This window comes from Echiichthys vipera (assembly GCF_963691815.1).
Source record: "Echiichthys vipera genome assembly, chromosome: 14".
Classification (NCBI taxonomy): Eukaryota; Metazoa; Chordata; class Actinopteri; order Perciformes; family Trachinidae; genus Echiichthys; species Echiichthys vipera.
In genome coordinates, this window is record NC_139839.1 from 15,176,015 (window position 1) to 15,203,570 (window position 27,556).

The following is a 27,556-nucleotide window of genomic DNA, read 5'->3' on the forward strand; positions in this document are numbered from 1 at the left end:
ATGAACCACAGACCACCAGCTGTTCAGCACAACAGCCGACCCGCGGCTTACGGCGACAGCCCCAGGGCACGGAGCCGCGATAACCTGCTGATGTACGATGATTTTGGAGAGGAAAACTGTTGCTCTGGACGATGCCTCGGGTGAGTCTTTAATTTACATCCCACACTCAGCCAGATGTGCATGTGGTGGGCAGGTGTGTTTTTGTGTTCATCATCTGCAGGTGTTGTTAAAATAATAGTACAATTATGGATAACATTTTGTATTTTAACAAGGCATATTTGATTATCACGCATAATATGGATCCTTTCGGCTGTATGAAATTGATTTTGTCACCATAAATGTTCCACAACTACTAAAATCCTAATTAATGTTTGTGATGTTGCATAGTATACAATAAGAGTCCATCAAATTGGTTCAGGATAATCTTATACAGCATGTTCACTATTAGACAGCAGCTTTTGTAGCTATTTTTAGATAATTGTTTATATGAACTTGAACTAAACTGGTGCTTTAGGTAACATTGCTACGATTTACTTTTGAATGTTGCAGTTACCTGGAAATAGAGGTAATAGTTCCTGTCAATCAATAAATAATGTTATGTCAGTAACATCCTTAGGATTAGATGTAAAACTTTTGAAGTTTTTGTACATGAATGTGAAATCAGGGCTGAAAGCATAACATTTCCATTCAAACTTGTACACTTAATCTCTACTGGTTTCTATTTTTAGATGCGTATCCAAACATGGTTCATCACAGGAAAGATTGACAGAAGAATTTCCTGTAGATTAATGTAAAGTAAATCTAAACCTGTAAATTAGTATCTGCTACATTGATTAATGTCTTATTTACAGCATCTTAAGCCACTAAAATGAAAACACTTTAGTTAAAGAATGTGAAATTGAGATGAAACTGGGAAGAAGTAACTGAAGTCTGTTTTTTTTTTTTAATGTTTATAAGTGACCATTTGGACAGTATACACTGTGTTTGTGTCTCCTGACTCTCTGGCAGCCACAGCAGCTCAGAGAGACAGCTCATTGCTCCTCTCAGTGCTGTTAAACGACGCCAGGCTCTCCGTGGCCCGGCGTACATGTTCTCTGATCCGTCAATCAGCCTGTCAGAGGTCGAGCAGCGTTTCCTGGAGGCGGCTGAATACGGCAACATACCAGAGGTGCGGCGCATGCTGCTCCATGTGCCCAACTTGAATGTTAACGCTGTGGACTACATGGGCCAGAATGCATTGCAGCTGGCTGTATCCAATGAACATCTGGAGGTGACGGAGCTGCTGCTGGGGAGGGCGGATTTGGCCAGAGTGGGTGACGCCCTCCTGTTAGCCATCAGTAAGATGCATTTGTGTGTATACAAAGGCCAAAAGTACATGTGGAGGATTAACATGGCAGGAAGCTGATACTGAAATGTTCTCCAGGGGTCAAAACTTTCAAATGTGTCAGAGCTGGTGAAACCGACTCTGATTCTGCATCATGCTTTACAGTTTTAATTTATGATTTAATGGGTCTTCCACCAAATCTCATAAAGCCTACAGATAACACATCAACCTAGAGCATTATAGGAGTAAATAAAAAAATAAAATGCACACACAAGCACGCCTTTAGCCCAATTAAAGTGACTGGGCTTACAGTATAATAGGAGCGTTGACTCAAAATGCATACTGTAACACAGTAAACCATCCTTTTTTGGCCACAAAACAGCTTAAAGGCACACAGAGTAGGATTTTCCTAAATTAAAAAAAAATGTGTAGGCTTACACAAAAGTAATTCCTCTCAATCATAATTTATGACCCCCTGCGAGAACGAGAGTGATTCTGGGATGGGCTTTCACCTGCTGACGAGGAGGCGCCAACAACTGATCCATGCAAACCTTGCTTTAGAGCTAGTTTTATTTGGATGAGGCTGAATAAATCCAGTACAAACCAACTTAAGCTTCCAGACCAGCAAAACAAAAATGAGCTCACTTGAGTGCAAACATGCTCACCTCAGGTGCAGAAAGTGTAGTCAACTGTTTCTATACAGTAAAACTGGAATGACAAGAACATTTTAACAGTTTACAAAACGAGCTAGCTAACATGCTACACATGACATCTTCTGTTGAGTCACTCAGGGTTGTTAGCAACATAAACCTCCAGTTTATTTGGCTGTAAGTGGGCGAGCAACATGGTGAGTTTGCTGTTGTGTGAGTTTAGATTAAAGCAACTTTTTTTGGGAAGATAAAGCTTCAAGGTTTTTACTTTATGTTTATCTAAAGCAGGGTTCCCAATCCAGCTCCTGGAGAGCTACTGCCCTGCATGTTTTAGGTTTCTCCCTGCTCCAACACACCTGAGTCTAATGATTATCAAACCTGTGACAAGCTTCAGCTGCTTGATAACGAGCACATCATTAGACTCAGGTGTGTTCGAGCAGGGAGAAACCTAAAACATGCAGGACAGTAGCTCTACAGGAGCAGGATTGGCTACCCCTGATCTAAAGTCATCACAACAAAAATGGCAAATACATATCTTACACAACTAAAGACTACATTTTGACAAAATGAGCAAACGTACTGGGGTCAAAGGAACCAGGTACCAAACCACACCAACAGCTTTGCACCCTGTGTGTGTGTGTGTGTGTGTGTGTGTGTGTATTGTAGGTAAAGGTTATGTCCGTATCACAGAAACACTGTTGGGTCATCCTGCGTTTAGAGATGCCCATCGCCTGACAGCAAGCCCTGCTCAAGCCGACATGTTGGACGACTTTTACGCTTACGACGAAGACGGGACAAGGTAAGGCAGTTAGGAGGCATGCGGGCACATAAGCCTATGCCTTTGCTGATTTAATTCAGCATTTTGTTAGGGTTAGGGGTTACGCTTAGGGTCAGGATTAGGGTCAGGGTTAGATGGTAGTGTTAGGGTGTATATAGGCCTATTTGCCATGGAATGCGGCACTGATTGTGGAGAAATAACAGACCAGGGAACATGGGACCCTTTTCTTAAAAAAGCGGCCGTGGGTTTGACTCTGACCTGCGGCCCCTTGCTGCATGTTGCCCCCTCTCTCTTTCTCACCCCATTTCCTGTCTGTCCTATCTAATAAAGGTTTGAAAAACTGCCCAAAAAAATCTTTATAAAAAGTGTGCTATGTATGTGTCACATACAAAGAGGGGAACATAGGACCCGGAGAACAGAGGTACACTCCCCTAGCCTATCAGTAACTTGACGGGAAAGCAGTCTAGCGTATTTCCCAAAATGTTAAACACAAACAAGATTATCGATGCAACATGATCTCTGTAAATATAAATATGGTCTTTGTGTGTGTACATCCCCACAGGTTCTCTCATGACGTTACTCCTGTGATCCTTGCAGCACACTGCCAGGAGTACGAAATAGTTCACACCCTGCTGAGTAAAGGGGCTCGCATCGATCCTCCTCATGATTACTTCTGCGGCTGCGACTCCTGTAACTACCAGCAGCAGTTTGACTCCTTCAGCCACTCGCGATCAAGGATCAATGCCTACAGAGGACTCGCCAGTCCTGCATACCTCTCCCTGTCCAATGAGGACCCGGTGCTGGCAGCCCTGGAGCTCAGCAACGAGCTGGCCATGCTGGCAAATATTGAGAAAGAATTTAAGGTAACAATGTTTTTAAAGATCCTGCCTAATAATCACTGTGTACATCCGGTCAGTTCTACAGCTACTTATTAGGTGAGTCATGCACATGCCCTGAATACCAGCTCATCCTCAAGAACACAAAAACTATTGCATGTTGCTGCCAACCAGTAAAAGCTGCCAGTAAACTCAAGAACATTTAATGAGCCCTTAGAGGAAGCAGAAACACACTGTTTACATTGTTGGTCTGACACACATAATAACTAGTCTATAATTACTACTACTGTAGGACTGTATACTACAGATACTTTACAAGAAATACATGTCACAATCCAAATGCACTGCTCACCCGAATGAATCATATAGCCTACTTTTCTTGTAAATAGACCATTTTATGTCACACCGTGATAGCTTTAAAGGTCCCATAATGTAAAAAGTGGGATTTCTATGTGTTGTTTTTTTTGTTATAAATCAGGTCGAGGTGTGTTTTAATAGTGTGGAAGTATCAAAATGCTAAATCCACAGAGTAATGTACACAACCCTTATTCAGAAACGGTGCCTTTAAATCAACCGCCAGACTTCTGTACAGTTATGATGTCACAACTATACTATATATGTAGAAAGTGCTTCTACAGCGCCGTTACAGTCATTCCACTACAAAAAGCTCAGATGCAGAAGACCCAGAAACTCTGACCAATCAGAGCAGACCGGGCTTTTTCCGGTGGGGGAGCTAATACCGAGCGTTTCAGACAGAGGGTGAATACAGGTATATTCAGACAGACAAGATGAGAAAAATAATGTGTTTTTTGAACATTAAAGCACGTAAACATGTTCTAGTAGAAACCCCAGTATGAACCTGAAAATAAGCCTAATATGGGACCTTTGGGTAAGTTTTGAGGCCTGTAAACTTTCCCAGAGCTATATCACTGGAGATTTCAGTCTGAAAACTTTGTATAATCATAAACAAATGTGACTAGAGCCAAACTGACGAGCAGACTCAATCTTAAAATGTTGACATAGTTCCCTTAAAATTTACAAACACATTTTCCATGAAATCCCGACTTATATATTGCTAGAATGCAGTCAGATGGGTCGGACCACATCAGTAACCCAAGCATCAGACCATATCCGATGCGATACAAACAGACACATTTTTCCTCATTCCTGTGTTTGTAGAATGAATACTGCTGTCTGTCGAGCCAGTGTAAGGACTACGTGGTGGGCCTTCTTGATCTGTGCCGCAGCACGGAGGAGGTGGAGGCAATACTTAGCGGAGAAACTGACTCTGAAGACACCTATGAACTACCAGGTCGCCCCTCCCTCACACGGCTCAAATTAGCCATCAAATACGAACTCAAAAAGGTTAGTATGCTCACTAACTGGCAAGAAAAGGACAGTGTTTTTGCTCATAAAACACATATTCAACAATCAGATTGATTTCCAACCTTCTGGCCAGCAACTTATTTCACATCTGGCCATTAAAACTTAACTCACAGCGAACATTTAATGACTTTTTTAAAATCAAAGTTATGTAGTAATGCTGTTGTGGCAACAAACACAAACTCTTTGTCCTTGATTAATTCAAGGACAAAGAGATTCAAGATGTGAGTCTGCTGTTGAAAAGCACTGATTTCACTCTGATGTCAGAAAGAGTGCACTGATGCACTCTTGACGGAATGATTCATTGATAATACCCCAGTACTTATTTGGTCCATTCCTCTAATAATTAAAGGATCAAATCATAGTTTATAGCAACATACTCTTTGCTGTATGTTCACACAACATTTGGCTATTAACTGCTGCCTTGTTCTTTCATCTTCTCGCTGCCTTTATATCCCTGTTTCCATACTCTTTCTGTTACTGCACTTCAGTTTGTGGCACATCCTAACTGCCAGCAGCAGCTGCTGAGTATCTGGTATGAGAATATGCCTGGCCTGAGACAACAAACCACTGCTATCAAACTGCTGGTGGTGATGGCAGTGGCTATCGGACTGCCTGGACTGGCTGTGGCTTACTGGATCGCTCCGTGCAGCAGAGTATGTAACATTTATGCTCCCAAATGTCACTCACTTGACTTCCCAAATAGGCAAGGCAAGGGGAGGCGAGTTTATTTATAAAGGGCCATTCAGACACAAGGCAATTCAAAGTGCTTTCCTGGGGCGTACAGATACACTGAACACAAAAGAAAGAAAACATTAAAATTGCACGACAATAAAAACAAAAATGATGTGTAAGATTAAAAATAAGTTATATATAAGTTATTGGAAAGCAGCAGTAAACAATAATGCTTTAAGCCCTGTTTTTAATGAGCTGTTAGAGCTGTAAATGAGAGTTTCAGCAGACTTCCGGTATTCAGGAAGCTTGTTCCACAGGTGTGGAAGTATAACAAGTAAAGCTTAATCACAGATGTATTTAGGCACGAGAAATACTATAAATGCTAGACATTTATTTCCCTGCTGGACATTCTCTCTTTCTCAGGTGGGTAAAGTGATGCGAAGTCCCTTCATGAAGTTCGTGGCCCATGCCTCATCCTTCACAATTTTTCTGGGTCTTCTGATCCTGAATGCTGCCGACCGTTTCGCAGGCACCACCCTGTTGCCAAACATGACCCACCATCACCTCCCAGGAGGACTCAAACCGAACTCTGACCCGCTGCTGCTCTACCGCATGACCACAACACCCTTCACATGGATGGAAACCCTCATCATTTCATGGGTCATGGGTGAGCATTAGTTATTAAGTCAGGACGATGGAGGAAAGTCATCCTGTGTATCACATCGTGTGACGTTGTGCCGCTGCAGGTATGATCTGGGCTGAGGTGAAGGAGATCTGGAGTCAAGGGCCAGGGGAGTACCTGGTCGAACCGTGGAACTTCCTTGACTTTGGGATGCTGGCGATCTTTCTCGCTTCCTTCAGCTGCCGCTTTTCCACTCTGAGACACGCAGACTTAGCCCAGACTTATGTACACACACACTACACGACACTGATTAATGTCACACTGCCCCCAGAGATACACTACTTTACACTGGGTGAGCATGCGCACAGACTAACAGACCGCCACACTTTAAATACCATCATTTACTGAATGTATAAACAGTTCCAGTTAGAATGAGGCGGTACATATGGGAGCATATATTCTACTGTCGCTGAGATGACGTCTATTGGCTTTAGACTTTAAACTATAATCTGCCTGAAAGTCCTTTTTTTGGTTGGGAACTGGATAAAACAGACCCATTTTTGACTAATAAAATTCACAAAAATAGCTTTTTGAAGGCAAATCTGAGAAACAGTTGCTTGTGCTCAGTGGTTCCCAACATTCTCGACCAAGCTTGTGACTCCCTAAAATAGTCTACTTGTATGCCCTCAGTCACAGATTGCAGAAGTGTTTTGGATAATTGTTGAAAAGGTAAAACGTTTCAAATGACACACAAGGGATAGAGGAATGTCCCCAAGAAAGTTTTTCTATCCCTATAATCATGTGACTTTGTTACATACATACTGTCATAGTGTCATAATGTGACCAACTAAATAACATTTCCTCTTCAATCTCCCTTAAAACCATAACTGCATCCTTCATTGTAAGACTCGCCTTTCAAAAAGGTCCCATATTGTAAAATGTAAGATGCTAAGTAAGGTGCTACATAACTACTGTGACTGTTTCAAAAATGCTCAATCCAAAGAGAAACCCACATAGCCCGCAATCAGAAACCGTGCCTTTAAATGAGCCGTCCTGACTTCTGTACACTTGTGATGTCACAACTATACTATATATAGATAGAAAGTGCCGGCTGCAATGACAGTGCAGAGATGCAGAGAACGCAGATGGGGAAAACATGAAAATGCTAACCACTGAGGGCAGGCTGGGCTTTTTCAGAAGCAGCGTAGTGTTTCAGACAGAGGGAGAATGTTAAAGCATGTAAACATTATCTTGTAGAAACCAAAAATACAAGCATGAACCTTATAATGAGCCTAATATGGGACCTTTAAAGTCAAAGTGTAAAGTTAACTGGCTGATTCAAATTCTGTGTTTGCAGCACGTCTGTACTGGTTGCCGTCAGACCCTCAGCTGGTATCGGAGGGCCTGTACGCAGTGGCAGTGGTGCTGAGCTTTTCTCGGATCGCGTACATCCTCCCAGCCAATGAGAGCTTCGGTCCACTACAGATCTCTCTGGGGAGGACTGTCAAGGACATCTTCAAGTTCATGGTCATCTTTCTCTTGGTCTTTCTGGCGTTCATGATCGGCATGTTCAACCTGTACTCTTATTACCTGGGGGCAAAGCAGAACGATGCCTTCACCACGTGAGCGACACCTGCATTTGTTCACACGTGCTCTTAGAGTTTCCTGCCTTCCTGCAGCTGTAGTTTTAACATTAATTGTTTCGGGTATGAAAATTAGCTTGCATAGACGTCAAGAGATTCAGAAGGTAATCCATTAATTTAATATTTGTGGTCTTGATCAAGTTTGGATTTTTGACCCAATAAAATTACAGCCCAGTCGCCAAAAAGAAATGTTGGTATTTTCAACAAAAAGTCATCATTTCTTCTCAGATTATTGCCGTTATTTTATTATATCTATTTGCAGGATTTTCAAAGAGGTAGAAATACAACCGGCATTTCAGAATAAAATCAAAATTACAAACAAGTCGTAAATAAATGAAATACGATTCGTATCTTTGTTATCGTTTAGTCAGATTAGCCGCCTTTCCACTGCCACACAAAAAAGGTTAGTTTGAGCGTGCCCAGGCCAGTTTTTCGTCACTTCTCGTCTTAAATTATGCCATGGTGAGGCCATGTTGGGGCCAGGTTCCAGGTGAATATGGCCCACCGTTTACCCATGGGCCAAACAGGGCTAATGTGACCTGAGGTGGAATCCAGTGGAATCCATCCAATTCAGTTGGTGAGTTTTCTGGCATTCACTGACACAGGAATGAACTTGGAAACATTTAGCATGTTTATGTTTACATCATTGAGTCTGACTTAACACCCTTTCAAAACACGATTTCTGGGTCCAAACGCTCCGTTTAAACAAAAAAGACAACATTAGAACAATTACAATCATCTCTTTCGTCAGTTTGACATCTTTTACATCGATAAGATGTACAATTACAATTATGTTGTTTTTCAAAAACTCAGAGCTGTTCAAGCAACGGGGAACGCGGCACTGCGGCGTTGTAGAAATATGAGGTTAGGAGCGGCTTGGACCCGGAGATCATATTTTGAAAGGGTGTTCTGTCATAACTTAACAGCCGGATAGTTGCTGGATGGTGCTAATTGTATTTCCAGTATGGATATTTTCAGTTACAACACTCTGAGTCTGTTTATAATCCGCGCAGCTGTGGCATGGATGGGTGACGTTTACACCGAGGTGGCATGTTATGGGTGGATTTTAAAGAAATACTACAGTGCTATTGGCGCGATAGTAGAAAGGCAAATGATTTCAGTTGTCCCGGCTTGCGACCCAGGACCATTAAAACCAACTAGCCCTAGCTCTCAGTGAAGCGGTAGTGGAAAGATGGCTATTGTGACCCCTAAGATTTATCTTGGGACCCATTTTGGGGGGCTGGGTACAGTTATGGGGTACTGGCCACTGCATTTTCACACAGATATAAAGAAGGAAAATGATATGATGGATTACCTATCTGAACAAGCTTTTATTCACATACACACAGTTACAAAATGACCTAAATACCTTTGCTTCTTCCGTTGCGTTTTTTTACTGAACATCTTTAACATCTCCGTTGATGATTTATGGTTTGTTTGAATTCAAAAATAACTTTTTTTCTCATCTCCCTCCATTTCCTTCTCTGTGCGTGTTTCTAGCCTGGAGGAGAGCTTCAAGACGTTGTTCTGGGCTATATTTGGCCTATCTGAGGTCAAGTCTGTCGTTATCAATAACGGACACAAATTCATTGAGAACATTGGCTACGTGCTGTATGGGGTTTACAACGTTACCATGGTGATCGTGCTGCTCAACATGCTCATCGCTATGATTAACAGTTCCTTCCAGGAGATTGAGGTTTGTCATCAGAAATCATCCTGTGCTTCAGATACAGCTCGCAAATGTGGACAGAGTGGCCTGAGAAAGCACTTCCTGCCTTCACATGTAGCACATTTTCTTATGCAATTCAAGTATTTTTTCAGTTTTTGACAGGAGAGGACAAATGTCATTAAGACTAGGAGTAAAAAAACGAGGTAAACCACAATACTATAGCCACTGAAATATCTAAAATGAGGCTTGTTCAATACATTAAATGTATTTTTAGGTATGACACCAAGTATGAATCATGAGAAAATTGATCTTTATTTTAATGTAGCAACAAAATCTAGCAAACATTTTTTTAAACTTAATTTGTTGTTTCCCTCCTTTCTGTCATTTGTTCTCTTTCCTTTAGGATGACGCTGACGTTGAGTGGAAGTTTGCTCGAGCCAAACTCTGGTTCTCCTACTTTGAGGAGGGAAGAACGCTGCCTGTGCCCTTTAACCTGGTCCCCAGTCCAAAATCTATGCTGGGCCTGGCTACAGCCATCAAGTCCTTGCTCCTGCAGTATGTGGCAGGACACAGTGAGGAGAAAACTGGAACTCAGCTCAACCAGGTACACCATGTGGATGTGTAGCTTATAAAGCTTTTATCCTTTCTCAGCTTCTCATGAAACCATGATACTCAGTGGAGCTTTAAATGCAGAGCTGAGCACCTCCCAGTGGTTTTGCTGCCGCACCACAGGCTCCGTCTCAGACCTGACGACAAGTTTAATCTGAGAAATGTCACAATTCTGTTCAATTAAGTGAATTTAAGCTTCATTTTCCAGCTCAGAGTTGGCAAACATTCAGGATTTGATGCTTCTAGCAGCCCATCGAGATATCAGGTATGTTCTTTTTACTCCACATTTATGTGAGTGGTCTCTAGTTACTTTGCAGAATTAGATTTTATATGCAAAAGAAATGAAGACTGATAGATTTACAGAAGTTATTCAAACAATAATGTCGCAATATAATACTTTTCTAAGACTTAGCACTTCTTGATCTTAAAACCTTAATCCAAATAGGAATTTGAATATGGAACTATTTTATATCTTACTTTTTTTACAGTTATAGTATGGTTAATTCTGCCTGTTCAAAGAATTTATGCACTTTTCCCATCTCTGGTTGTAGAAAATTATGAAGCGTCTGATAAAGCGTTACATCATTAAAGCCCAAGCAGACAAAGAGAGTGACGAGATCACTGAAGGTAAAATCCACACAGTGATACTGAAACTGAACTCCCATTGTTATATCCACTTTGGAAATAATCATCAAACATCTATAGTATTTCATTTTCTCTGAATCTTGGGGGTTTCCATTTTGAAATGAAACTGTGTTTTTTTTTTTCAGGTGAGCTCAAAGAGATCAAGCAGGACATCTCCAGTCTGCGATATGAGCTGCTGGAGGAGAAATCCCAGAACACGGAGACACTGGATGGGCTGCTGAGGAGGCTGGGAGAGATCAGCTCACCTTCAGCAGCACTGCCAGTCCCCGCGACATGAACATAATACTTTAAGTGCCTGTTCTCCAACACTGAATGTAGATAGTGAAACAACACTGATAAAATAAGAATGTATGTATGTGAATACAAAATTAAAATGTAGCTTGCAGATGATGATTATGTGTCGTTTATGTTTTTAGCGCACACATAGTACAGTTGTAGGAAGCACAGCTTATGGGATCATTTTATCCTCCAATTCCTACAAAATACAGCCCATCATTATAACGTGGAAAAACAATATTCACACATTGATGCACGTTAAAACATTTAATGATATGAATACATGTAATTTAAAGATTACGTTTGTTTGTTTTTTCCAATTAGAAGGACATAGAAAATCCTGTACCTTGCCAAAACTAACATCCAGTGCCTACCCTCATATTTGTAATATAAAGAATGGTTTGTATTGCACGGTGGCATATAGAATAACAACGATATCTCTAGTGAAAACCATCAATTTATTTTTAGGAAAAAGCACAGTAAACACACAAAATAAAAATAATTATACACCGAATCTACTAATACAATCTGGTGCTTTTTAGGGAGAGAAGTATTTTATTTACACAGCATGAAAACTGACAGACAGCAGAGAAAAATTGTTATAGTAGGATTTAGTCTCAGACCACCAGTTCATACTGTTTTAGGCACAGAACACTTCATCTCTGCTCATACAGCTATAAAAATGATTATTTAGACATGAACTACACAAGTGGATTGAAAAATACTGTCTCCATGTACCCTACAGTCAACGTCATGTATGTCTAGCGTTGAACAAAAACATAAAAGACCAGCTGATGACATTGTCATGTATGAATGGAGGAAAAGTCAAACAACAAGTCAGACTTTTACATATTCTGTATTATAGGCCGTTTAATAACATGGTTCACATACCGTAAAGTAGTCAGATACCATATGCATCATTTATCTCAAACCCCAGTAGTTCAGTGATCACAGTCACAGTTACATGATGAATATATTATATCTTTGATCAGCAGCACAGAATATTACTGCATGCACTGTAGCTCCCTAAAGTCTATGTTAGTCCTTTGTGTTATTCGGTGATGTGGTGATGACATCACTGGGTCCTGTCACATGTACGTGATGTAGTTTTCAGGTATGAGGCCGGTTCTGCCGTTGAACGTTGCCTGAAGCCAACCTGGTTCCACAGATGGGTACACTGCAGACACAAACAACAAGTGAAGACAAAGACCAATCAATTTTCACCTCATATAATGACTCACATAGACACCCACAATCTCAAACCAGGCACAACGTGGAAGCAAATGTTAGTCTTGAAATAATAGAGTGTGCTGTTGGTTGTGTTAGGAAAAGCCCAGATTTACACTTCATATTACATTCTAGTCCAGGTCATGAGGTTTCCAAAGATAAAAATGTATTAAAATAAGGCCAGAGAAAAATAACGCGAAACCACTTTGTATTATTTCTTTTATTTTAATCCTTAAACACCAACATTTAAAGTCAACTCTGAAGTAATTTAATTTAAGTGAGTACACTTACAGTCAAAGGGATACTTTATCCATTCAAATTCAGGTATGTGTCATGGCAATGTGGGCATTGTGTTCAGAAGGGGAGATCGCAGTTCATCACTGATGCTCCTTTTTGCAGGACTTTTGCCATAGAGACAGGCCAAACACCGTTCATCTGAACACAAAGCCCACATTTCCATGCCTAACCTGGACTAACCTGGATTCAAATCAGCAAAAGATCTCTTTAAGAAGCAAGTGAGATTAAAAAAAGGTGATTTATAAATAAGGATAAATCAGCAAAACACATGCATTACATGGAGAATGATCTTCAGATTACATTAAAAAAATAAATGACTCCTGAACATCTAGTACCCCATTTACACCAGATGTCATTATTTAGGTAGCGTATCCACATACAGATCCCATGTTAATACCAGGTATAAATGGATACCAAACATAACCGGCATGGCAACACAGGCATCTTGTGCACCTCATCAATAATCTACTTCATAATTATGATAAATGAAGATGTGATTCCCCAAGATGTAACCCAAACCCTGCATTTAACCCCAACCTTAACCCTTCATAGATAGCTAGCTGCTGATTGGAGTGTTGATGCTTGTATGCTCGTGTTGTGTTCAGTATCACCATTCTAGCATCTACCATGTAAATGGGGTCAAAGATCCCTCAGGAAATTAAGCCTGTGAGTGGTTTTCTTACCGTTGGAAAACAGCGCCCCCTGTGGAAAACTTAGCTCATGGCTGTGCTCTGCCTCACAGGAGTAAAGAGCTTTTGCATCTCTAGGAAAACAAATGAAAGCAGGAGAATTTAATTAACAATATGTTTTGCTTTTATAGTTTTCAGGCTTCGGTATTAGGTACTGACAAGTGATAGCTTCTGGACTAAAAAGGTTGATTTCCCAAACAAACTCAAAATCAACATACCTTCCTGAGGAACATATGTCTAATGCTGAGGAGAATACTGAACTCTCACGTTGCGGTAATCTGACTGATAATCTGTAACACACAAACACAAAATTAGAGATACTCATTATATCATAATAATAATTCCTGGAATCAGACCAATGAGGTCAAAAACACGAATAACAGAGTTAGATCCATATATATTTTCCTTCTCCGAGAGAAGGTATCACAGGCTGAAGCACAACGTAAAGTGTTGTGTGATAAGAGCACCTTAATGTCTGAAATAAAAATTCAGCTATACAGACACTCACATTGATCCAGGCCTCTGGTAACCGTTGCTGGATGTGGCGGCTGCAGAGTGTTTCACTGTCAGATTGGAGCCAAAGCGTGTGTGTGCAGGTTTACGCTTGTGTGGTGCCTCTTGTGGGTCCAGTGACATGAGACTCTGTACCGATCCATGACAGCTTTTGTAATCTGTGATAAAAACGCAAGAGATTAGACCCAAACATAGAGTGACATAAAGTGACTTCAACTTCTTACACTTTCTCCTACAGAGATGTACGCACCCTCAGAGATGTGTAGGGAGGTGAGAGAGGAAGATGTGGAAAGGCGGTAGGGGAATAATGAAGAAGAAGAGGAAGAGGAGGAGGAGGCAGTCCTGCAAGATTTCCTGTGCTGCAGAGAGGGAGAGCTAGAGTCCGTCACTGTGGTTTCTGTGACAGTGGGGGAGGTGTTGGATGCATTTCTTTGATCCACGGAATGAGTGCTCTTCAGTGAGGAGACAGAAGACACCCTCTGAACAGGACGACCCTCCCTGACAGAGGAGGTGCGCTCCACTGAAGAGTGATGGATGGTGAAGGTGGATGAGGAGGCTATGGAAGGAGATCTGGACTCTTTTACGGATGATAAGGAGGCAGTCGAATTTCCTTTGACAGACAGACTCCTCTCTGTAGAGAGTAAAGAGGATGTGGAGGAGGACACAGAGGACGTCTGCTGGGCAGGAGTGAGCTGGGAGGAAGTCCAGGAAGAGGAAGGCGTGCGGTGAGGGGAGGGGGCACCGTCTGTCGGGTCTTTCTGATCCTTCCCGTTTGAAGAGTTGTGGGACGGGGAGCAGGAGGAAGACGCGGGAGGAGACGCCGGTGCTGCGGAGGATGAGCCGGACCCAGCAGCAGGAGAGGATGGAGGAGAAGTCTGAGACAATCCGTTCTTCTCAGAGGAGTGTGAGGACAGAGACTCCTGGCTGCCCATGGGAGTCGTGCTGGGGCTGCTACTGAATGTGTCACCTGGAGGAAGAAATAGAAACAAGTCACATGATAAAGAGAGTGAATGACAATGACAACGTCAAGGTTAGTTGGTCCCTATGCTTTTTTATCAGCCCATTAACTTCGAGTAAAGTCAAGCAGATAAATCTGAGGGTCGTGAGATGATGATTAACTGAATTCTTCTACAAAAAAAACTAAATGAATGTGATTATTTTTATAATCTTTACTGTTTTACAAAATATTATAATATGATGTACATCTTTGGGCATTGAATCTTAAAGAAACCATTTGACAGGAAATCACTCTTTGGTGGAACTGATACGAACTTATAGACATCTTTGCACAGACAGCTTCTGTATAAAAGGTCTTACAATGCAAAAAGCTTGTGAACTGCTGGTTTAATCCTTAATTATGGGTTGTATTTCATAAGCTTATCATATACTGTATCTCAAAAGTAACTAACAGTTCAAACTGTCAAATAAGGTATTGATAAGTTACAAGACAAAGGGGCTGTAAGCTGCAAAGCGACTCACTGTCGTTATCTGCCAGGCAGAGAGCAGGAGGGTAAAGACGGGCCTTCCTCTTTCCAGATGACAGACAAATGGCCTTGTTCCTCCGAGGAGTCGACCGAGAGGACGGAGCCTGAGGTAACGGCAGCGACAGGTCTGGCGCCTCAGCAAAAATCTGGCAGGAACAAACATGTCTGTTAGGTGAGTGGATGTTTATGTGCTTGTGTGCGTTTACTCTATGTGTGTGTGTGTTTTTGTAAGCGTACCTTGTGGTGATTTTCAATGATAATCTCCACCACAATGTTCTGAAACTTGATGTTCATCATGGCGGCCACGGTCTCCTCCTGCGACCTCATCAACGTTGGGCCGAAGATCATTCCCAGGTTGGACACAGTCATCAGGTTCTGGTCACTGTGAGAGGACACCCTGCACACACACACCCAAACAAGGACACACACACCCACACACAGACACACGCACACACACGCACATACACACACAGACACACGCACACACGCACACACGCACATACACACACAGACACACGCACACACGCACACGCACACACACACACACACACACACACACACACACACACACACACACACACACACACACACACACACACACACACACACACACACGTGATCGTCTACACATGAACAGCTGAAGCAAATAAGCATAATAGGGATAATTGCAGGGTAGCCACAATAAAAGCACAGTGTGCATTATTATGTACATACTTGAGGAGGTGGTTGGTTAAGATGTCCAACATTGCTCTGTTTTTTTCTGGTAGTTTGTGTACAAGAGCATGAATGGCTCTCACTCTATACTTCTGGTCGTCATACTCTGTGACACAACGAAAATGCACAGAGGGATGGTTTTGATTCAGTGTGGACATAATGTCCTAAAGTTTCCATGACATACAATGTATGAGGTTGCAAATGAAATCCAAATACTGTTGATATAACAGATTGTGTCCGTCATACTCTCGTCATTTTGAAAGCGGCGGTAACAGATCTTACTTGCAGCCTTGATGAATTCTTTATGCAGTCTGTAGGTCAGTACCGGTTCTGCCAGACACCTGCACACACATTAGAAATTGTGAATTCACAATTTATGACCTGTGTTCAAAGAAAGAAACAGCTCAAAGAAACTGCTGTGTACTGTATATTATGTCACCTGAAATAATTCTTTAGGCCGCTGGTGATGGTCTTGTTGTCCCAGGCGTCTGCATCCAGCTGCATGTCAGACGGAGCCGTGGATGCTACAGGAAAGTAGATATTGCGTTATTTATCTGTAGCGATGGATTTTTAAATACACTTGCCATTCATCATGTTGGAATAAATCTCCCCAATATAGGAGAAAAACATTGTACGGAGGAAAGCGAGGTGTTTCTTACCAAACACACTCGTCATCAACCGCTGCACTTTGGAGTTGACGCCTCCAGTCCGGTACAGTCCCAGGGTGGTAATCCCTACACACACATACAGATATATTTTGACACACTTGTTAACAATGTGTAAAATAAATACAAATATTAGAAATATTTTTCCAATATGAACATTTGAGATACCTCTTGTTTCAACCAGCTCAATACACTTCTTAACAAAGCTGAAGCCTGCCTCATTGAGAAATGCTGTAAAAAAACAACAACAATTTTTTATTTAAATATCTGATATAGACATACCAGACATACAGTATGAATAGTTTAATAAATAGAATGTTGTGAATTAAATCAAGAACAGTATAAATTAGGATACTTACTCTCCTCCTTTTTACTGAGCAAAGATGGCAGAGTGTAAATCTGAACAAAGACGGAGAAAAGGTTTGTGGGTATGACATTTCAGATGATGCTTATTATCTTTAATTAATAGTGAATATATTCATACTGGTTCTTTCCCATCCATTGCCTCCATCCACAGCCGTCTGTTGGCCTCAGAAAGCGCTTGCAGGGTGATGACGCCATGTCTGCAGAGAAAGAGATCATTTAATCCGACCAAAATCCGACAGCGGTCTTATCTTGATTTATTTATTCCACTGATAGCTTTGTTTTACAGATACACAGTCTCTCATTTAACTTTCCCCTCTCACCTCTCCACCACCTCGATGTCGAAGCAGAAACGTTTGTCGATTGAATCTGTCTTCCTTCTGACACACGAGCGCAGCTTGAACATCTCAGGTGTACCATTCACCACGCCGTTCTGTAAACAGAGAGAAGTGTTTGACGTGACACACATAGTCTGAGATTTTGATATTGTAGCCACGTAACATTGTTTCTCACTAGGACCATCTTTTAGCCTCTCAACTATGTACTTTCTACCCTTTAAAGTGTAATTCCGGGAAGACCACGGGATGACTTTGCGCCGGGATTACACTTTAACTTGCGCAAAGACACCATAAAATGTACTTACAAAAACTTGCGTGTGAGGTGAGTAATCCATAATGTTTTTTGTGAAAGTTGCATTGACAGCTATTTAACATTAAATACAATTCAATTTTATTTACAGTGCCAATACACAACAAAAGTTATCTCAGGGCACTTTGCATATAGAGTAGGCCCACTTTATGACTTATTTATGATTTACAAGACCAGAACAATTCCCCCATGAGTAGCTACCAGCTCACCTGTCTGCTGGCTGGTCTGGCCTCAGTGTTGCTCATGGTGAACATCTTAGAGCTTTTTTCATAAGTACAGTAGTATCTGGTCCACACACTGCCCAATGGACCTATAATACATGACACAAATTCATGCAGGTGCACTTGTATGTGTTTTAACAAAGGAAATCATTTGCTCTTCACAGAATAAGTGAGAGAAAGAAACTACGAGGAGAAAATAAGATTTTTCTATAGCTCACGTTTCTCCTGTATATACAGATATCCCTCCATTGTAAAGCAGCTGGGGGCTTTGAAGTCTTCTTCTGCAGACTTGATCCTCTTCATCAGCCTCTCCACCTCGGCACGCGTACTTTCAAAGTTATTGCGAGCCTTTTCAACATACATAAGAAAATGCATTGAAAAGAAGCTTGTGTACATATTTATTTAAAACATACAAAATCTTTCTTGTTACTTAGTCCAGCTGAGTCACTTACTACAAGTCTGTAATGATGCTTATCTGATGTGTTATTTCAAACAGTACATTGATTTTCCCATTTGCATTTAAAATGTGCTTGCTTTTCTTAAAAGAGAAAAAAAAACATCTGAGACCCCAAACTTTGAAAGGATGAATAGTGCCCAGTTCATTTTTGCAGTCTAAACAAAAAATGGATTAATATTAAGTGTCTGTTCAGTTTAACTTTAACTCTTTCCAGGCGAACCAGCTAAAAAGTGTGAATAGTCGAGGCTGTAAAAGGCAGGTGGACCAGAAAAAAGCAAGTGATATCAGGTCCACATTTGGTCTAGAGGCTTGCAGAAAAACATACACACTTACATTCTGCAGGTTGAATTGAAGCTGCTGCTTGTAGGGTTCAAACTCACTGGCCAGCTCGTAGCCCTCGTGGTAGAATGTAAACAAACCCTGCAGGAAGGCTAATAACTGAAGATCAAAGGGAGAAATTTGCAGGAAAAATGTTAGCTGGGGGCTTGGGAGTGTAGAGTATAATGAGAGAGGATTACAAAAGAATGAATATCTGTCGTCTTCTCAATCAATCCAAATGGCCTATATAAGAGAAAAATCCCTGAACGCCCTTATTTACTCTACAACAAAGAGTTTCCATCTCTGTCAGGCGGAAGAGATCTCCATGCAGGAAGTGCCTCTACAGCAACAGGAAGTCGGCTTCACTGATATCTATCATTAAAACTTTTTCTTTTTTAAGTCACTGGCCAAACAAAACCTTGTATACACACAAAATCATCACTGGCTTGGCTGCAATTACAACTTCAATCTTTACTTCATTGTTTACATCATAGACAGTACAAAATAGACTCAGACATATTTTCCTGTGATGAAACATTGCATCGTCAGTGACTGTGTTTTACCTCTACTGGTCAGAGCTGTGAAGGCCCAGCAGCTCAGTTAATTTGGGCTAAAGTTGCACGTAAACATGTTCACAAGATATGTATTTGAACTCACCGGCTCCACAAATTCAAACTTCTTTCTCTCCTGCACTTCTTGGATCTTGAAGACATACTGCAGTGATGCATCATAAAACACCTGCCTGTCCTTACTCATCTGTGAATCAGCCTGCAACAAAAACAGAAACAACACCCATACCGTACTTTTTGTTACCTAACACATGTGGGAGGAGGTTTGTGTACGTTTTTAGTAGTCTAACGCTTTACCTCGTGTAGCTGTGATTCCTTTTTTTTGGAGGACAGGCTGAGGTGTTTCTCCATGACAGAGTAGTACCTTTCTGTCTCCTTGTCAAACTGCTTCTTTCCCTCCTGAGGAAGATAGGGATGTAGAGGGGATATTAGCAATAAATATAATATAAAAACAAACATGTATTTTGAGGAGAATATTACTAGTGATATTACTTAAATAATAAACAGATACCTTGGACAAGCACACTTCTTTTTGCGCAGTGATATGTATGTCTGGTGTATTTGGAAAGAGACCTTACTTTGTGTTTTCAAATGTATTTTTTGGCACTTTGAGAACCAATATGTATTTTTGATTTTGGGGTGAAGTGTCTCTTTAAGTGGGTATGATGTTTGACGTGGTCACCATCTTAATTGAGCCTGCTAGCACGCTATCATTTGCAAAGTAAGTATAAGACCTTAATATCCGTAGGAAATTTCATGGGAATCCATTGAATAACTGGGAAGATATTTCACTCTGAATGACAAAAGTCAACCCTTTTATTAAAAAATTAAGGGATCACCAAAGTCAGTTAACATTTATCCTTTGGGGACCATTTATGTCTGTTTCATATTTCATGGCAATCCACCTATAGTCACCATTTTTCAGTCTGGAACACAGTCATGGTCAACTGACTGTCAGACCGACTGTCAGCAGACTGGCATTGACCTCGTCAGAGCTCTGCTGCTAGCCTGGCGAAAGAAAATACCAGAGTGCCACAAATCAGTGAGGCCACAGTGAGGTTGCTACAGAGCAACCATTAATAATCTAAAGGAAGAGGCATTGCCAAAATATTTAGGACAGCAGTTATTTTCCAAAACAGCTGCTGCTCCAAACTCCACATGTCTAACCACTTGCTCAACAGTGTGCTGCTCACACACTCATGCTACATTCTACAGGCCGAGGAGTCGCTTCGATCAACACGGAGAAATTAAGTTACATTTTCAGTGTCAGTCATAGCTGTGACCAGTTCTACTTTTTGAAACCCTGTCTTCTGTATGCTACCTCTTATTTTGGTCTGAGACAGAGCAAGGAGAAAAAAATGAGATGAACTGAATTAAAAGACTTGAGACAGCTGCTGAAACCAGACACCAGACTCACTTTGTGTTTATACTGCCTCACTGAGTTCAACTATCTCTCGCTGTCTGTGACGTGCTCCCTGTCTTCCCTCCCAGCGTCCGTTCCCATGACCTTGTTACTGACACTTGACTGTGATCCACCGTATATCTAACAAAATTGGATTCTCTGACCACTGACAGAGAGACTGACTGGGACCAGACCAAAGCAGGATGATCTGTCTGATTACCAACCACAGTGATGCACACAGCTTGCTTAATGAACTGAACTTTACATATTCACGTGTTAAAACCTCAACAGAGACTGTGTGAAGTTTTGGATATCGCCTACGAGTCAAGGCAAAAGGTTACTGGTTGAGTTATTTGGTGTTGATAATCAAATCAGCAGCTGTTGTACCTTAACAGCTCCAATCTGCTCCTTACGAAACCTCTCGAGCGGTGAGATCAACACGTCATCTGCGTTCTGGATCTGAGAGGAAAAACACATTACACTCAGCTCAATGTCATAACAGTAAACAGTAAGACTGTCAATAGCTCATGAGTTCTGCAGCGATGACTTCAGTGTTTTACTTAGAATAGGTTTTGTCGAATGGGGTTTGCTCAATAGATGCTTGTTATTAAATTTTTGATACATTTCTTGACATTTCTGCTTCATTTGAGAGCAGATGTTGACATTACACACAGAGAAAAATGTCAAATTAAATCCTACAACAACTAGATTCTCCCTGTGCTGCAATCAGGGGATTTCAAAATACTTCAAATGAGGACATCAATGTGATGTCAATCTATCGCCAAATTCTAAGTGATTATTTGTAAATATTTGTGCTAGAGAAAAGGAAACAGCCGATCTCAGGAATTACATACCTCTCTATTGATATATTGTGCCTGTAGTTTATTTACTTCCTGTTTATATTACAAAAATACCATGGCAACACCCGGGAAAAACCTCAATAACAGTCAGTTTATGACCAAATTGACTGTAACTGCTTAAATATTATCCAACATTATAAGCATGATCACACTGATCGTTGAGCTTTTTATGGACTTTGCTCATGGTATATCCAAGTCACAGAAACAAGACTACAAACGTACAGCCATGCCAACGGCTCAGTTAGGCTGCATTCAGGCACAGTGTTGTGCTTTGGGCTAAATGCATGCTAGCATGGTGATGCAAAGCAGATATAATATTTACCATGTTAACCATCTTAGTTTAAAGTCTTAGCAATAGAGACAAACTACAGCTAAGGCTGATGGGGATGTCATAAGGATGTCAAATATTAACTCATAAACAAAAATACCAATAGAGATGTTGATCTGATGATGGTGCTTGGTGAAAATTCAGGGTATCACAAAAGCTATAACAACACATCCTCTGTGCACGATTGACGTAAAATTTAATCTTGTCACACCTTCAAACCTAAAATAATCATGACACAATTGTAGCAATATTAGTGTAGCTGGTCTTAAATGAGAAACTTGAGGTTGATGTTAAGTGTTGAGGCTATAGAGCCGTTATCAGAGCTCTGGTGTTTGTACAAGGTCTCGGCCCTCGTTAGTCATGAGTCTAAATAATGCAAGTCTCTGTCATGTCTTGCTTTGTTCTGTCTAGTTGATTTAAGCATTAGACTTTAAATAGCTTCTCAGCCCTGCATCGTGACTTCACTCTCACTTCACTTCACTTCAGTACCATGCCAGCTCTTTTTTCATCACATTACAATATGCAGGCTGAAAGTGAACACTAAGAGACAGAAGGGCATTGTCAAAGTGTAATCCTTTCAGGTTGAACAGGTAGGTATTTCAGAGGAATCCATTTGCTGAAATTGCCCTTTAACTCAATAATGATGGTATTAGAGCCAGACCTATCTGTAGCATTGCAGTGAAAGGGCATACAATTAACACACACACACACACACACACACACACACACACACACACACACACACACACACACACACACACACACACACACACACACACACACACACACACACACACACACACACACACACACACACACACACACACACACACACACAGAAGACAGAAAGAGAGAGCAGACAAATACACACACAGGACCCTTTTATGGACTTTCCCAGGCAGTCAGGCCTCTGCTCAGTCTCACAGGGGAATTGGCAGAATAGGTTCCACATGGTTCCTCTGTAACCAGACCATGTACACAGCCACAAAGCCACACACCACACACCACACACACACACACACACACACACACACACACACACACACACACACACACACACACACACACACACACACACACAAATAGTGGGCTATGCATAAGGTAGCATATACTATGCACATACATTGCACATGCGCAGAGGTTTGCCTGCACACAGGCTGTGCCAAACACCAATCACTCCCACACAAAGGCCCCTGGCTGATGGAAGGTCTGTAAGTCATAGACATTTTTCCGAATCACCCTGAAACACTCACTGCCACTGGCACAAAGTTCACAACAAATGTGTCAATCAGACTGGTGGGAATACCAGATTAGGACAGTGAATGTGCCTGGCAAATACTGTGACTTTCAAAGTGAAATCCTGGAAACTATTAGTTCCGACTTTGGTGATAACATTTTGGTTCAGAAGGGGCTTTTTGGTTGAATGGTGTATTCAGATCATCACTGTCATTCAGAGCAGGGTTATTGAACAAGGAGAATCCCTTCTGTAGAATTTATTTCTAAAGCCCTTCAGATGTCTGTGGTTTTTGTTCCTGGTTGTATAAATATATATGAAATCACATTTTTTTTATGTCAGTTATGTAGCTAGATGGTTAACATACAGTATATCTATTCAAAGTAGCATTTAAATATCTCTACAGAAAAAGGTTTACACACCTCTTTCTCATTAATTAAAATAACAAAGCTTAACATTGTGTCAATACAATACAGCTCATACATATAGTTAGTTGACATCTTTACTATATAACAATAGCCCTTCATTGGCCTCTTTTCAAGGTCACATCTAACAGACTGATTTTCTCTGTCTCTCTCTCTTTCACATGTTTTCTTACCAGTCGTTTTCTCTCTTCTTCCATGGTGCTCAAGAGCTGAGAGAACTCCTTCAAGGACTGAGCTGCAAAATAAATGATACACTTCAAATATGAATCATATTTGAGATATGATATATGTTTTCTAGATCATTGGGGGACATTTTAGTCTTACCTATACTGATCTCATCATCTGTCTCAGCGTCTCCAATACATTCAAACTGAAACTCCTGCAGAGACTGAGAGAACCGTTGAACAGCAAGAGAAAGACCTGAGGAAAACAGAAAGTAGTCCATTCAGCCACCATTTAAAGCCTTTACAGCAATTTTACTATTGCAATAACTAATATAGTTTGACTATTTCCATATTATGGACAACAATGATTTTGGCATTTGTTTGGTTAATGACATCATTGGTCCAACACCATGTAACACTCCCATTCCCCCGCAGGATACAAGCAGCATCACTTATTTTCTCCTGTAATAAACTATTAATGTATTTTCCTACAAGTCTGTTGCATATCATCCACTGCCAACACATGAGGTGTCAAAGTCTGATGTAAACAGACAGCCACACCCCGCAATAAACTTGATTGCCTTGGTCTCAGAAAACTGATGTGTCCAAACAACGCTGCAATAATAGAGTTTAATACTAGCTTTATTCTCTGAGGTGCATGAACACTTGGCACCACAGGGCCGCATTCTCTCACTCACTAACCCATAACATCGGTCAGGAAATATTTCAACCACACCGCTGCATTATACACTGATAATAAAAACATTAAAATGTCCTTTAGTAGCAGTTTACAGCTGATTACTGCCTGGAGATTAGGAAAAAGGAATGGAGTCAAGTTAAATGCATGACAGACGTTGTCCCTATGTTGTTAAGATGTGGACCAAAGTATTATTGAAGTATTATCAGTGTTGAGTGTAGACACAGGGAAAAAGCAGGGCTGTAATTTTAATTATCATCTGCTGGAGAAAAGAAAAGTTTATGTGTCATCACTAAGTCAAACACTTCAATAATTAATGTCAATATACCTGTCATTTATAGGGTAAAGTATAATTGGGCTCTTAATTCTCAATATCTAAAATATGTTCACATATCTTACATATACAGTTTCATTTGAATAATGTCGCAGTGTGCTAATGCCAACGGTTTGTGGTCAGATTCCTTCAAAACTTTTATGTGTATAACTTATTTTTCTGACAGCTCTGTTCAGTCAAATTTAAAAAATACTCTTTACTGCACTAAAAACACTGATGTGAGATACACACACTGAAAAGGCTTTACAGTCATGAAAAGTTATAAATCTTAGCAAATCACAAATAGCAACAGCATTGTATCGTGGTGATTGAGGTGCCAGTGTTGTGAGCATGGTTTGTCCTGCCAAAGAAACCGCAGGCAGCTACAAAGCGTAGGTGTGTCTGAGCTTAAACTGGAGGTGATCAAAAGAAACTACAAATACCTCTTTGAAAGTATTCATTAGCTAATAGCTGATGACATATGAATATCTCAGCCACCTGTGTACTTTCCAGCAAATACATGTCTATTAATAGATTTACCTGTCAACCAAATATAGTTTTTTGGGTGTGCCTATTTTTTGTTTTACCCTATCAGCAACCTCTTTATGGACCTATCCTGTCAGTTAACACTAGGGCTGAAACCATTAGTCAGTTAATGCATCATTTTTTATAAAAAAATGAATCGTCAACAATTTTGATGATATATTAATCATTTCTAAAGGAACAATGCTAAACCTTCACTCTTTCATACCTCTCAAAATATGAGGATCGGACACTTTTGTATGTTTAACATGATTGTACTGACTGTATTAGGATTTGTACCCTTAGTCAGATGAACAAGCAATCTGTAGGCATGGCTTTGGCCTCTAAACAAACCATGATGACCATATTTCAATATTCCCTCTTCTAAGTCTTTTTAGATGACATTATTATTCCATTACTCACACAATAACCTAAAGTTAGTTACAGCCCTGGTGGATACTTTGGTGGTAGGTCTACTTTTTAGTACATTTTCAAGAAACTATAGCACAAACCAGTTGACACATTAAGTCTGCAGGTTTTGGGGCCCCTGAAACCTGCCTTGCCCTGTTGATAATCCAGCTTTGCTATATATTAGTCGAGAACTATTATGTGACAGCACACATACCTCATTGTTAAACTGAGTAACATCGATATAATTACAACAGTTTTGATGAAATACATCAGAATTGTTAAAAAGGAAACATAAATAGGATAGCCTATGTTGTCCTCTTTATGTTAGCCTACATTTAGCCTTATCAAGTGACTGGGGACATGGATCATTTGATCATTAATATTAGTTACGATGATGGTGAAGCAAATAGAAATGTTCATTTTTCATTTCACTCATCTTTACGTTAAAATATGTCCCTTCATCGCAAAGTAACACAAAACTAGGACTATATGTAAATAAGGTCTAACCCATCATGATTAGATAACATCTATTCTTGTTTGGTGATATCGACACAATAACGCAGGGGTCTTGAGACGAAGAACGAAGCAGGGACCCCCTACTACAAATATTGTATTAAATTGAGTTGCATATTAAATTGGGCCTAACAGCTAGAGTGACCTAAAGCCCATACACACGGCTTTACATGGTGCATACAATACAAAGATATTACAATGATCATTATTAACATATTCATATATTTAAACATCATACGTTAATGTTAAACATACATTATGAAGGCACATTGGATCCTTCAGCTCAATTGTATCTGTGCATGGCTTAGTGGCTACCTTTACATATAAACCAGTAAGCCTAACATCAAGGTTGTGTAGATGTATTTATTTATTTTTTCACAAATGTATCTTTGCTAATAACACGTTGCATTCATGTTAATGCATGTTTTCACACGTATTCTTGAAGAAAAAAAACGTTGAAAAGATTATGAAAGAATTTGTGGGACCCCTAACAGTATCTCTGAGGACCCCCTGGTGAAGATCTCTGCTATAACCTGTGCATAACACTGTCACTAACTGAGGTGCTCATTCCACACATTTGTAATGCATTGTATAAAGCGATTAAAGTCTAATGTATGCTGAACTGGCCCAGTTTGAATTGATGGCCTTGGGCAGCATACCGCGCAACTGGTTAAATAACGCACCTACGCCCGAAAACAAAGCTTTTCATCAGCGTATACTTACTTCTAAGTGCAGATACGAGCATGTTTCCATCTTTGATGAGGTCTTTTATAAACCTGTTGGTGCGCTCCAGCTCGATCTCATGGCAGTGCAGTCGATCCCTGAACTCCGGACTGTCCAGGAAAGAATCACTGAACTCCAGCGTCGGCAGACCCATCGATAGATTAATGCACACAGCTGATTATTAGTGCAAAGAGGACGTAGACTAAGACGCGGTGAGATTTACGCGAGAAAAAGGCGTTCAAATGAACTCGGATAGAAGTGGTCAGAAGTTTCTTCCAGCTCCTGTTTTCATGCCTTTCTTACTTTTTTCCCCTCAGAACTTCCGGACATTGAAGCACAGCCGAGTCTGTGACGTGAGGCTACACGACGAGCTCCACACTGTTTCTCTCACCTATTAAAAGCATGACGTTACAATTAAAACCCGGCTTTACTTCTTAGTGGCTTTTTAGTTCGTACATAAAACACAAACAGTAGCAGGAAAAAAGTGATAGAGGTTAATGTTGGACGTCCCAAAGCGGTCGGTAGAGACTGCTGCTAACTCTACTTCTGCTCCAACTGAAGGCTTGTTACTATGGGAACGGGAGACTCCTGCTGGCGCGGGCTGAGATCAGCGAAAAATTTCAACAACAATAATAATAATAAGAACAACAGTGAAATGCATATATTATTATTATTATTATTATTATTAT

General features: G+C 40.6%; 2 protein-coding genes across 2 annotated transcripts; one reads left to right on the forward strand and one right to left on the reverse strand.

Annotated features, from left to right (window-relative positions):
- trpc6a (transient receptor potential cation channel, subfamily C, member 6a) lies at positions 1–11,125 on the forward strand (the record flags this gene model as incomplete). The annotated part of the gene is made up of 14 exons (XM_083927617.1): positions 1–140; positions 1,009–1,337; positions 2,641–2,773; positions 3,315–3,615; positions 4,768–4,953; positions 5,463–5,627; positions 6,070–6,313; positions 6,393–6,620; positions 7,626–7,890; positions 9,412–9,607; positions 9,984–10,184; positions 10,398–10,454; positions 10,741–10,816; positions 10,960–11,125. 14 exons carry the CDS (start codon positions 1–3, stop codon positions 11,109–11,111), a joined length of 2,673 nt encoding a protein of 890 aa, XP_083783743.1. The 3' UTR covers positions 11,112–11,125.
- A 408-nt stretch (positions 11,126–11,533) lies between these two features.
- On the reverse strand, positions 11,534–27,234 carry arhgap42a (Rho GTPase activating protein 42a). Its single transcript, XM_083927616.1, has 24 exons — positions 26,868–27,234; positions 23,849–23,944; positions 23,698–23,759; positions 21,065–21,136; positions 19,573–19,674; positions 19,364–19,474; positions 18,722–18,826; positions 18,150–18,279; positions 17,920–18,020; positions 17,386–17,495; positions 17,184–17,262; positions 17,059–17,098; positions 16,868–16,930; positions 16,694–16,768; positions 16,474–16,558; positions 16,317–16,375; positions 16,035–16,140; positions 15,558–15,717; positions 15,316–15,466; positions 14,087–14,803; positions 13,832–13,994; positions 13,542–13,613; positions 13,318–13,397; positions 11,534–12,287 (listed from the first exon to the last, which is right to left on the reverse strand). The coding sequence occupies exons 1-24, from the start codon at positions 27,019–27,021 to the stop codon at positions 12,199–12,201; spliced, it is 2,982 nt and encodes a 993-aa protein (XP_083783742.1). The 5' UTR covers positions 27,022–27,234; the 3' UTR covers positions 11,534–12,198.
- Positions 27,235–27,556: the final 322 nt, after the last annotated feature.

What these genes read in the sequence shown, in the direction of transcription:
- arhgap42a (XM_083927616.1), bottom strand. Translation starts at nt 27,021, where the DNA reads ATGGGTCTGCCGACGCTGGAGTTCAGTGATTCTTTCCTGGACAGTCCG. An exon ending in AGTTTGAATTTGTGGAGCCG is followed by an intron (nt 18,827 to 19,363) that starts GTGAGTTCAAAT and finishes TTTGATCTTCAG; the next exon opens with TTATTAGCCTTCCTGCAGGG. An exon ending in GTTGATGACGAGTGTGTTTG is followed by an intron (nt 16,559 to 16,693) that starts GTAAGAAACACC and finishes ACTTTCCTGTAG; the next exon opens with CATCCACGGCTCCGTCTGAC.